We start from the raw sequence: 13,088 nt of genomic DNA, 5'->3' as shown, positions 1-13,088 counted from the left end.
AAGGAGAGAAAGAGAAATGGAGAGAGGGAATCAGTAAGGCCTTGGCCCATGGCTGAACTTCACGCTCTGACAGCTGTTGCTGACCTGAACCCCTAACACCCCCCCCCCCCCCCCCCCCCCCCCACACACACACACACACTGACGCACGCACTCACACATGCACGCACACATACCCCACCCTTGGCCCCTCCGTAGCCCCTACTTGCCCCTCCAGCCTGGGATTTACCATCGCCACCGCACCCCGGAGCCCCTGGCTTGCTCGCGCAACAGGCGTGGAAATAAACACATTAGTCAGAGGCAGAGAGACACACAGCATCTGGAAGTTTTCCATAAGGATTTATTTCAACCCCAGTGGTGAATAGAAAAATAGGATGAAGGACAAAAAAAAAAAACATTGATGGGAAATCTAGAGACCATTGTAATTCATTGCTTACATATATTTTTAAAAAGAAAAAAATAATAATTGCATAAAGAGCTTTGTGCCTTTTAATTTTTCCCTGCAACAAAGAGAAAAAAGTATTGTTCTTTGGGATCCATTTTAAAAGGATGATTTATTTATACATGTTGTATTCTGTCCATCTAACTACATACAACAAAATTCCTATAAATACTTTTTCCTCATATTTCTATGCTGAATGCGCATTTCAAAAGTGGGGCTCATAATATTACAATTGGAATACATAGCAAACAAAAACATAAAAAGGCTTGAACAAAAACGTACCAGCAAGTCACATTTCGTTCGGTACTGAAGAAAATGCAATTCGTGCAGCTACACTTAACAGAGAAGTACCACTTATGTAACCTTCAGTATATTTTCATCTTAAGCATTTTTTACTGTACAATTCAGCATCATCTTGTTCTCCCACAGTAGTAGTACGCGTGACCTTTGGTCCCGGTACAAAGCCAAAGCCAAAGCCAGAGGCCAGAGCTATCACATACCAGTTAGCCCATACAAAAGAGCCAGGGGCCGGTTAGCAGTATGAAGAGCCCTGTATGAGAACTTAAGAGCGACAGGGGACAGAAACCACAGTGGAGGCCCTTGGCTTTTGGTCAACTGGACGGCTTAGCACAACACCTGCATTTTCTACAAGTCAAATCTGTATTCTCACCTCCCAATCCCCCAGAACAATATTGTACCATGTCTGACCATTACCAGTAAGCCCCCAAAAGAAAACCATGAAAAGAAGGACACTAGACACTAGCTAAAATTCCACACGTCCACTCATCTTTGGTTTTTTGGACTGTGGAATGCATAGTTGCATCAGCGCAGAGTTGAGTTGAGTTCCTTTCTGCCTTTGAGGAGGAGACCCATCTCTGAGATAAGTCAGTTTTGTGAAATGGATGGGAAATTAGGGAAAGTGAAACAAGGGAACATCCTCTATTTTTTTTTTTCTTTTTTCTTTTTTTTTTCGACTGTGCTGAAAGCTTTGGGTACCATGGAGAGTCCAGCCCCGGGTGAGGAGGCTTTTCCGAACGTCCTTCTATCTGTCTGTCTGACTGTCTGTCTGTATGTCTGTCTGACCTAGAAGAATGCTGTTTTTTGTCTGCTTTTGGGAGAGGCGGAGATTGCATTTTCTTTTTTTTTTTTCTTTTTTTTTTTTTTTTTTGGCAAGCTGTGAGAGACCAGCTGTCTGCTCCTCTTGTGCCCCACCACCCACTTCTCAGCCCCCATACTCCCCGAAGAAAAAAACTCTTCCCTCTCACTTCCTGCTTCCTCTCCAGCCCCCTGCTCCATGTCTTTGGCGTTGGCCTGCTCGCAGCCCCGGCTGAAGGTGGAGGTGTGCGGGGAGGAGCTCAGTTTGATTGTTCATTAACGTTTTGTTTTGTCTAGTCTTCTTTCTCCTCTTTCATTCATTCAACACATCATTGTCCAGTATCCACAAATGTTAAGTGCCTGTGATCAAAAGGTCCTCAATGTCTTTTTGTTTTGTCATCTCGAGAGGAAGCAAAAGAAAGAGAGCGAGTGTGTGTGTGTGTGTGTATGTGTGAGTGTAAGTGTGTGTGAGAGAGAGTGGACAAACAGTCTGAAGGCCCTCCATTTTGTCCCTCTATCCTCAGTCTCTCTCTAACATCTCGTCACTGAACCCCCGCTTCTACACGTAGTCACTGCCAGGAAAGAGGAGAGGGGGCTGCTGGTGGAGGGGGGGGGGGGGGGGGGGGGGGGGGCAGGCTGGAGGGAGGGCGGGTAAGCGTCACTTCTACGAGGGGGGGCTTGGTGCTGGAGGAGTCGTAGGCTCCCGCCGAGACCGTGCTTCCGTTCTCCTGCTTGGGGGTGGCGCGGGCCGGCCGCGGGGCCGCTGTAGGGGGAGGAGGTGCTGCCGGCGGAGGGGGGGCCGCGTCTCCATGGGCAGGGGGTCCCGGTCCGGGGGGGCGCAGTGCAGATGGCGGCAGCGGGAGAGCCAGCGGGAAGCTGGTCATGTAGAATATCCTGCCAATGCGCCGTGCCACCTGAGGGGGAGAGACAGACACACATGCCAATGTCAGTCCAAGCCATGGAGAGAGGGAGGGAGAGAGAGAGGGAGAGGGAGAGGGAGAGGGAGAGGGAGAGGGGGAGGGGGAGGGGGAGGAGAAGAAGAAATGAGAGATGCCAGAGACAGAGAGGAGTACAGGAGCATGCTCAGCTGTTGTTTTTTGTTGTTTTAGATGTCTGTGTGTTGGCCCGTTTGCGTCAGAGTTGTTTCTCCACAAAACCACCATTTGACGTGGATGGTATTTCCCATGGACAGAGGGGGCCCTGTGCTCTAATGATACCGCTGTGTCTGGGAGCAGTTCTGCTATACTAACTCTAAATATGAACAGACACCGGAGGCAAGTCCTAAACCCACAGCTCCATGGGTGCAATGCAAACGTGGAATAAAAAGCATTACCGATATCAATTGTTTTTGACAATTAGGTTTAGCTCTGGATTATCTCACGCATTACACATGGATCTGGCAAAGCATGTTTTTACTTGCAGTCCCTCACACTCACTAACTCACTTCAATGGGCCCACTAACACATTACAAGATTGTCATGTGTTTAACTTCAAGGTTACACTAAATGAAGCCCTGGCCTGCATGTACAGACACTGTATGCACTGATTTGTCTTTTCTTAACAGAGAATGAGCCAGTAGCTGACAATTAGATCCCATCTACTGAGTCCATGTGCGTATGTCTCTCTGTGAGTGGTGCCCATGTACGCCCATGTATGTATGTATATACTATATGTATGTATGTATGTATGTATGTATGTATGTATGTATGTATGTCTGTCTGTCTGTAGGACAGGGTGGTGTAGTACCTGTGAGCGGATCTTAAGGGCCGGGCCCAGCTTTAGGCCCATGTTGTTTAGCAGGTGCTCCTCGGTCAGCAGGGGCAGAGTCTCTCCGTCGATGGCCTGCTCCCTGAACACCTGCGGGAGGAAGGTGGGGTGGACACACAGAGCTCCATATTCATCACACCATTCCGACCATGCCAAGCAGTTACAGTATGAGTAGCCATGAGTATGTTTGTGTAGCATGCATGTTGTATTAAAATTTGGCAGTCCAGACATGCACATATATATGTGTGAGTGTGTGTGTGTGTGTGTGTTTGTGCATATGTAAATGAGCAGTGAAAGACAAAGATAAGAGCAGAGCGGAGTGGGCTCCCCAACTTGGATGTTTTTGTTTTATTTTTATATTTTGAACCTTCCCCCAAATAATGCATAAACACTGCAATTTTCTTGATATTATATATTGACTTGTAATATTCATATTATTCCTCCCCTAAGCCCATTTTAGCTACCCCTCTAGCTCTCTCCCCCCTTCTCTCTCTCTCCCTCTTCCTCTCTGTCTCTCTCTCTCAGGCCTCGGAGACTGCAGAGTGCCTCCTGGGGGTGTGGAGAGAGAGCGCGCCCTCTGCTCCTGCTCTTGTCCTCACCTGCGTGTACTCGGCACAGCCCGGAAGGCTGCCCACGAAGCTGCACACCTCCTCCACCGTCCACTTGCTGATGTCCTCCAGCGGCACGGCCTCCTCCCCGTCCAGGAACAGACCTCCCATGGCGCCTGCACGGCCCGCCGGCCCAAAGGAAGCATAAATCATTAGAGGAGGGGTTGGGGGAGAGAGGCCCGCTGGCGGTAAGTGCACACACACACATGGACACACACACATGGACATGGACACACACACACACACACACACATGGACACACATGGACATGGACACACACACACATGGACACATGCAGAAGCACGCAGGAGCACAACAGCAGCCGCAGCCCCCTCTCTAAGCCCTCTTCTCTCTCTCTCTCTCTCCATCCCTCTATCCCTCCCTCTCTCTCTCATTTTCCCTCTTATCCCTCCCCGCTCCCTCCAGCTCCCCTGGCCTCTGCTGCAGCTCTGTTAATGACCCCGTCTATTACTGAGATCAGCAAGGGTCAGCGGCAGGGGCCCCTTCCTGGGGGAGGTCTCCGGGGCTGGAAACTGAAAGTGCAGGTAATGTATTTCAGATGGGCCTGCCTGCCTGACTGCTGGGGCTGGGGACCGCACCGCTCAGGGGAAATAAGGAAGGGAGGAGAGGGAGAGAGAGTGTGTGTGTGTGTGTGTGTGTGTGTGAGAGAGAGAGGGGTCTCTTTAGCTACTTGAGTAATGCCATGTTTTTGACAGCCTGTGCTGAAGGAGGGCATGAGAGTAAGATTTAATATGGGGGCTACCATAGTGTGTGCATGTGCTTGTAAATGAGGGCATGCTTGTACAGTATGAGCTCTCCAGAGTATGTAGCTCATGTTTATATGTATGTGTTAGTGTGTATGTTTAAGTGGAACATGAATTGTTATTTGAATGTTTCAAGCTACTTTTGTATACTTGCATGTGCTTCAGTGAGTACATATGCATGTAAGAGTGTTTTTTCTGTGAGTTTATGTTAATGCACAGTTTTACTTTAGTGTTTGTGTGTGTGTGTGTGTGTGTGTGTGTGTTAGTGTGTTAGTGTGTTTGTGTGTGGCTCTTAAGCATTTAATCAGATGTCTCAGCCTTCCCCGGGGACACCTAGGGCAGGCAGGAGTCAGGCTCTGGGCTCAGACTGAATTGGCTGCTTCCTCATCGGGAGGCCTCCTCCATAAAACACACACACACACACACACACACACACAGAGAGAGAGAAAGCTCTCAGTGAGCGGGCGTCCCATCCGCACACCGGATCCTTTTACAGGTCATAAAAGCCGAGGCCGGGGCGCGTGCTCCCGCAGACGCCAGCGGCGATGTGTGTGGGGAGGAAGAGCCGGTCTGGAGCAAGAGCACCAAGGAGGGAGGGAGGGATTGAGAGAGAGAGAGACCAGGCTCCAGAGTTTTGGGGGAAATGGCTGTCTCGGACCAAACCATCTGTCTAAACCACCAGTACTTTTGGACTGGAAGAGAACCTGGAAAAATCCTGGGCCTCCGTGATGAGATGCGATGCTAATTCTGATCAGACTATAAATCTAGACTCTAAAACTAGTCTGTTCAGGGCCTGGATCTCCACGGTGTTTATGGCTATGGACTTACTGCTTATTTTGATGGGCTTTGTCAGGAGCTAGCTTTTTGGGTTGGTTTCATTCTGCACTAAACACTACATGGATTAATAGTTATTCCAGCTCACAACTATTATAAGTATTTCAGAGTGCACTACACAATAGTCCATAATAAATATGACTTTGCTGAGCAAAGAAGCTGGCTAAATATCCCGAGGAATTACATGTAAACATGGATAACAGCAGATAGTAAATACATCAACATGTTCTATTAAAAAAAATGCTGATCATAATTTGCCTAGTTACATTATTTTAGGTATGATGAGCCAGATTTTAGTTTTGCCAGGCCATAACTGATCAGAATCCCTCATTTGAAGATAGTACTGTGCTGGCTCTTTAAGACAGGGAGTTTGACAGAGAGGCCTACTGGTGCTCAGCTGTGCACTGTCTGTTTAAGACGGGGAGTTTTAACAGAGAGACGTGCTGGGAGTGGCACTCACCCGAGTGGAAGTAGGGATTGGCGTAGGGAAAGCCGAAGGGCAGCGCGTGGCCTGGCAGCGTTGGCAGCGGGGGCATGACTCCGGCAGGCAGGTACTTGGCCTCACTCTTGCCCAGGCCCGGGGCGTAGAGGTGGTGGTTGGGCGACTCGGCGCCAGCCGAGCTGCACGGGGCGCTGAGACGACCCGAGCTCTCGCCCAGCTCCTTCATGCCAGCCTCGCCCGACTTCGCCCCGTCCTTGCTCGGGTGGTGGCAACCGTCCGAGTTCCCGAGCCCGTGGCCGTCGGACGACTTCCCGCCGCCCCTCTCCAGCCGCTCGTCCACCCCCTCGCCATCGCTGTCCGAGTCCTTCATCTCTTCGTCGCCGCCGTCCGTGTCTACGTCCCTGCGGCGGCCCTCCGCGTGGCCCTCCTTCCCCTCGAACGACCCTCCGGCCAGCTCGCCTCGGAGCCCCAGCACGCTCTTCCGAGCACTCTTGCGCGCGGCAGCGGCGGAGGCCGACGCCGACGAGGACTCCTTGGAGGGCGTGGCGGCCTGCTGCGAGGCCCCCTGGTGGTTGAGCGAGAGCAGCGGCGTGTTGCTGTGGCGCAGCACCAGCATGGCGCTGCGGCGGTTCAGCTCGTCACGCAGCGGGTGGCCCTCGGGGATGTCCTGCAGGCTGCGCAGCGCCGGGTGCTCGGGCGGCAGGCCCGTGTGCAGCCCCAGTGGGTCCGACAGCAGGCGCTGCCGGTGCAGGTTCTCCAGCTCCTTCTGACGCAACAGCTCTGCGGACATCTCTAACCTACACACACACACACACACACACACACACACACACACACACACACACACACAGCCAACATAGCAAATGTTATCATTAAGGGTGTACATTTCGATGCCTTTTGAATAATGATTTCCTGTCATCATAATGTTTAGAAAATGACAATCTAATTCATTTGATGGAAGGTGATGGAGAGACCTATGTGCATGTTTGTGTGTATACGTGTGTGTGTGTGTGTGTGTGTGTGTGTGTATTTGTGTATGTGTGTGTGGATGTATGTGTCTTTGAGTGAGTGTGTGTGTGTGTGTGTGTGTGTGTGTGTGTGTGTGTGTGTGTGTGTGTGAAGGTGAAATTACCTGGCCAGGTTCTGTTTGCGCAGCATCTCCTGCTGACGTGCGAACATCTCGGCCTGGGCCGGCTGGAGGAAGCCATAGCCTGCGGAAACGCACCCGGGGAACAGGCCCGCTGTCAATGTCATGTGCAACCAAACGCATTCCAGATTGCATATTTCACACTCCTCGGAGAAATCACTCTAGCCCCAGAGGACTGCATCCTCTATCCTCATCCTCAACCCTGCTAATGTGCATGCATGTGTGGGGGTGTAAACATACATATATGTATGTATGTACGTATGGAAGAACCTCATTTTTTAAGGTTTGCTGCTATACCTGTTTACCATGTTTAACATTTGAACCAATTTGTGCAAAACGTTCAATAATGAACACACACAAATATCAAACTGCATTAATGGTCAGAACAGTTAACACATAATAAACACCCAGAAATGTTCCTGTTTTTTCTGAAATCTACTGGCTGGGCTTTATGTTTAGGTGTGCGTGCTCTCTCTGACCACAGTGGTTACTCTTCAGCACTCGCCAGCTGGCATGAGCGGCACTCTTGGCATGGCATACCTGGCGCTTGGCAGAGTGCAGAGGGCATCCCCAGGAATGGAGGTCGAAGGTGAGGGCCCAGGGCGATGTGAGGGGCATTCTGAGGGGACAGCAGCGGGGGAGGATGGGACATCTCTCTGTGTGGCGCAAACAAACAAACAAACAAACAAAAACAAACAAGAACCATGAGTACTCCATTCACTTCTCCTCTTTCTTGTCCTCCACATTACTCAGGACAGAGAGGGAGTGTGTGTATGTCAGTGTGTGTGTGTGAGTGTGTGTGTGTGTATACGGAGACCAAATCAGAGCTGTGACCTGCTCACTGTGTGTCTACAGGCTGAGGGACAGGCAGTATGATGGCCAGTGGTGTCACAGAGCCCTGTAGCTGCAACAGTCCAGGCACACGGGTCCCATTCCTCCTCCACTGGAACACTACTGTTGCAGCCCGGAGAATAAAATCCAACCCCAAGCACAAGCCCACACACACACACACACACACACACAAACACACAAACAACTGCAGTCTCAATTCTGGACGGTGATGTGCTGTGGGTGATCGTGACGTCCGCTCCCTCCCCGGGTTTATTTTTACCGGCCGCCTCCCGAGGATACGCGCCGCAATGGTCCCTCATCAGTCTTGTCACGCTGCGGCCAGCGGCAATGTTTGTACCCCGGGCCTTCTGCCACCCCCACACAGCCCCCCTCCCCTCACTGCCCCTGCCCCCCCCCCCAACCGCCCCCCCCCCCCTGCATCTCTCTCCCCTCCCTCCTACTCTCCGCTGCCTGACACATAATGAGGGCTGAATACACAATAAGAGCATGTCATAGTCGGACAGCTGGGGCTGCCCCCGCTACTGCGGCAGGGCTACAGGCGGGAAGACCTCCTAATTAGCGCAGACCCTTCCCTCCCCTTCTCCTTCTCTCTCTCCCCCCCCCTCTCTCTCTCTTTCTCTCTCTCCTCTATCCCAACACCTCCTCTCTTCGCCCTCCTTCCGCTCTCTACGAGTCTCTCCAATAATAAAAAAGGTGGCGTGCCTCAAAGCCTTTTTTCTTTCAGAAGGGCCTCAATTATGTTTTTTTCCTTTTGTTCTCTCTATAGCCGTGGGCATTGGCCTCGCTCTCCCGCTCCACACTGCAACCACCTTTACAAAGGGGCTAGAGGAGAGAGGGATAGAGAGGAGTGGGTGGGAGGGAGAGAGAGAGAGAGAGAGAGAGGGAGGGAATATGAAGATGTATTCTCCAGCTCGTTGTTTGGGGTGAGGGAGCAGGCGGCAGAGCGACTGGTGGCAGTGAGGTGTTGAAATGCAGGGGGCAGTGGAGCATGGAAGATCCAGAAGATTTTTTTTTTCTCCTCAAACCCACACCCCTTCTCTCTATTTCTTTTTTTTTCTTTCGCTCGATGCTCATCTGCCAGCAACACCTCAGCCCATTCACTTTCTGCTCACAGCTTACTAAAACTCTGCAGATTGACAAATACAGTACACTGTCTCTCTCCTCCACTTTCCTCTCTCTTATACACTGTACACACATGTAGGCCCACAGGTGCCTCTCCCTTCTCTACCTCTCTCTTCTTCTCTCTAACTCACTCACACACACACACACATGCATAGATGCCAGAGATCAGCCCCTCCACTTTGTTCTAACTGAGCCGCAATTCCCCCGCTCCAGGGTAAGGAGAAGTTGCAGCACAAACAAGCGTGAAACACCCAAACACAAGGTGAAAACACACACAAACAAACACAAATACGGCTGTGGCTTTTCACATCCTGGTCTTTTCAAGCCATCAAACGCTTGTCTGGGCTTTTCATATGTTTTTTTTTTTTATTTCTTTCATTGCCAAAAAAGAAAAAGGAAATCTATGAGAACAAAAATCAATGAGAACCAAAAGAAATCTATAAGAGGCTAAAGAAATTTAAAAAATAGGAATGAGGAAGAGAAAGAAAAAGAACAACAGAAAATAGCACACAGCAAGGAAAGAGAGAGAGAGAGAGATAGAGCGAGGGAGGGAGGGAGAGAATGAGGTGATGTGGAGAGACAGAGGCACGGCAGGGCTGGCGGCAGGGGGAGGAAGAGAGTGGGAGGGAGGGAGGGAGGGAGGGAGAGGGAAGGAGGGAGGCAGAGGGAAAGAGGGGCTCAGTGCAGGAAGGAAAAGAAAAAAAATCCATCGATCGATGGCGCGGGGTGCCGGCCACCGAGACGTTAATGCTAATCGCGTAACCGTTCTCCGCCAGTGTCGCTCCGCCCGCTCGCTCCTGTGACAGCCCCAATTAATCTTTGTGTGTGTGCGTGTGTGTGTGTGTATGTGTGTGTATGTGTGTTTGTGGGTGTGTGTGTGTGTCTGCGTGTGTTTGCACAGAGGGTGTGTGTGTGTATATGTGTGTGTGTGTGCACACAGATGGTGTGTGTGTGTGTGTGTGTGTGTGTGTGTGTGTGTGTGTGTGTGTGTGTGTGTGTGTGTGTGACCTTCGTCCAGCAGCGGCAGTCGGCGCGGCGGCGATGCTTATGTAATTACACTGTGAAGTGTGTAATCACCTGGCCCTAATCCCCCGGGCCTCGCAATTAGCCCGGGCCGCCGGCCGCCGGGGCCTGCCTGGCTGCCAAAGCCCCCGCGCCTGCTCGCCCGCGCGCTCGGCCGCCCCGGACGGCCCCACAGATGAATAACGGTCAATTAAAGCCACATGACTGAGGCCGCGAGGCGTCCGCTCGATCCTAATTAGCCGTAATCATGGGGAGACGTGCCCGGCAGACGTGCCTCGCGTTTTATAGGAAGCAATTTGGGAATGAGGCAGAGGCATTAACCGTTTCATTCAGGAGGCTCCAGCACCAAGCTGGGAAGAGAGAGAGAGGGAGGGAGTGGGAGGGAGACAGAGAGAGAGAGAGAGAGAGGGAGAGGGGAGTGTTTTCAGAGCTGTGGCTTAGTTCTCCTTCACCTCACTCTTTTTAATTCTCCCTCTTTTTCTGTGCTCTGACTGTTTCTTGCACACTCACACACACACATACACACATTGGTGAACGAACACACACACACACACACACACACACACACACACACACACACACACACAAACAAACACACACACACTGGCTGTGCTTGTGCTGTTGTGCTCATTAGTTTTTTGAAAGTCTTTTCAGAGAGAGAGCACACACACAAGATCGTTAAGGGGGAAATGATTCAGGGCTTGATTCAGCGCTGTTTAAGTCCGCGTTCAACTATAAATGTGTCTTATTTTATAGTTCTGGCCCATGACTAAGGAGAGACTATAGAGCGCCTCTAGGTGTCAGAAAATCCCCTGATATTTACTTTTATAAGCAGTTTTTATCCTGTAAACAACAGCCTGCCAACATACACACTAACTGCTAATGCTGGAGTTTAATATGTCTCTATCTTGATATCTGGTAATATTGCATTCCCTCTCAATCCTTCTGGTCTATAGTTGTCTGATCCTGCCATTTCCTATTCTCTATGCTGTTCTTTCCCACTTTTCTCTCCCTGTCACTCTCACGCCATCTCTTTCACTTCGTTCTTCGTCTAAGCCTCTCACTACTGTTGCTGTCTCTCTCTCTCTCTCTCTTTCTCTTACTCCTCTGCTTTCCCCTTCCCCCATGCTCTCTTCATTTCTGTCCTTTTTCTCTCTGCCTCTCTCTCTACCTCTTTCCTCTCTCGCCCTCGCACTCCCACTCTCTTTCCCTCTCTCTCTCTCTCTCTCTCTCTCCCTCCCTCCCTCCCTCCCCCCGCTCGGTCTCTGGCAGTAAGGCCAGTAAACCCCAGGGTGTGCGCTCATGTGTGACGACCTGTCAGAGTGGCGGCGGCGGCAGCGTCACCCCCCCCCCCCCCATCCCCCCACCCCTCTACCCTGCCCCCCTCAGCCTTCCCTCCAACGTCTCCCTCCCTCCCTCCCTCTCCCCCCGAAGCTTTTTTCCTCTCTGGCCTGCCTGCCGAACAGCCAGTCGGCTGGGAGGCCAGCGTGCCAAACTGCCCTGGTCGGCTTGGGGGGGAGCAGAGAGGAGGAGGAGGAGGAGGAGGAGGAGGAGGAGGAGGAGGAGGCGTGTGGAGCGGGGCTGACAGCACAGCACAGCACAGCACGGCGCGGCGGGCCGTAATGAAGGCAGCGCGCGGAGGGGATTAGGGCCGCGGCGCCTCGCTCGCCGGGAACGCATTTGCACGGGAAGCTCATTAAAATGCATGAGGCTCCAGCTCCCACTCGCCTCCTCCTCCTCCTCCTCCTCTCAGCTTCTGCTCTCCTCTCCTCCTCACCACCACCACCACCACCCAGACCGCTGTCTCCTCCACTCTACGGCCGCTACCTCGCTCTGCAGCCAGTCCCCGCCAACGCTTTGCCTCGTGCCCCCCCCACCCCTCCACACACACACACACACACGCACACACACACACACACACACACACACACACACACACACACACAAAGACACACACCACCCCCTCGCCTCACACGCCAAACACATTAGCATTTGCCTTGCAGATTTCTCCCAGTGCACCGCGCCGTTTAAGGAGCCCAGACGGATGGCCGGGTCCAGCGCTTTCTTTCGCAGCGCCATCGACCGGCCCTAATGATTTGTTTTTAACAATACGCGCTAATGGCCGTCAGATAATCAATTACGCACCGTCGATGGGAAGGTGAGCTTGAGGAATGGCTTCCGGCTCAACCCCTTTTAGTTGGCCAACCTCTTCTCTCTTTCCCTTTCCCTCTCTCTCTCTCTCTTTCTCTCTCTATCTCTCTCTCTCTTTATGGGCGCTGGTAAGGGTGGAGGACAGGGCAGGGGTGGCCTGTCATTAGATGTCCCCTGTCCTTTCCACAATGTCACAACGCAGTCAATGACAGAGGCCCCCATGCGCCCCCTCTGCCCTGCGGCACCTCAGCAGCTGAAAGCAGGGGGAGGGAATGGGACAAGTGGAGCTTCTCTCTCCCCGTGTGTGTGTGTGTGTCTTTGCCTCCTTTAGACCACCAAGCCATTGCTGGTGGTGCCAAGAAAGGGTTAACAATACAAAAGAAACATAAGAGGAGGGAAGGAGAGAGAGAGCGAAAGAGAGAGAGAGAAAGAGAGAGAGAGAGCAGGGGGAAGGGCAAGAGCAAGAGAGAGATGAAGAGATAAAGGGGGGGGGGGGGCCCTGCCCCCCACCCCCCAGGCTTCGGAAGCGTGCGGCCCTAGTTAACATACAGCGGTCCTGTGTGGCTAATTATTCTGTGCTGCTGCAGAGCAGGCGGAACAGGCGGCTCTGTGGCCAGCTCCACGCTGGGATCCCAACAGGGTGCTGGCGGGGTTGGAGATGGGGTTGTTGGGGGGGGCACTAACATTGACACCCCCGCGTTGGGCCGCCCTGCACCGCTTCCTCCCCTCCCCTCCCACCCCCTCGCCTCGCCGGCCCATTATCGATCCGCCGGCTTCCCGCGCCACATAAATAATCGACAAGCAATTACGCGCCTACGCCCGCTGGCCGCGGCTTTGTTTGGGA

General features: G+C 52.2%; 1 protein-coding gene across 1 annotated transcript in view; it reads right to left on the bottom strand.

The window, feature by feature from the left end:
- Positions 1-319: 319 nt before the first annotated feature.
- Positions 320-13,088, bottom strand: part of samd11 (sterile alpha motif domain containing 11) — a 64,770-nt gene continuing 52,001 nt past the window's right edge. Inside the window, 9 exon segments of the mRNA XM_042097893.1 lie at positions 320-2,295; positions 2,297-2,332; positions 2,334-2,369; positions 2,371-2,448; positions 3,281-3,391; positions 3,901-4,025; positions 5,968-6,746; positions 7,082-7,160; positions 7,637-7,752. Coding sequence (XP_041953827.1) covers positions 2,104-2,295; positions 2,297-2,332; positions 2,334-2,369; positions 2,371-2,448; positions 3,281-3,391; positions 3,901-4,025; positions 5,968-6,746; positions 7,082-7,160; positions 7,637-7,752 — 1,552 coding nt within the window. The 3' untranslated portion in view covers positions 320-2,103.

Source organism: Alosa sapidissima, chromosome 7 (assembly GCF_018492685.1).
Source record: "Alosa sapidissima isolate fAloSap1 chromosome 7, fAloSap1.pri, whole genome shotgun sequence".
NCBI classification, from domain to species: Eukaryota; Metazoa; Chordata; class Actinopteri; order Clupeiformes; family Clupeidae; genus Alosa; species Alosa sapidissima.
Note: the sequence above shows the minus strand (reverse complement) of the source record. Positions and strands in the feature narration are given on the sequence as shown.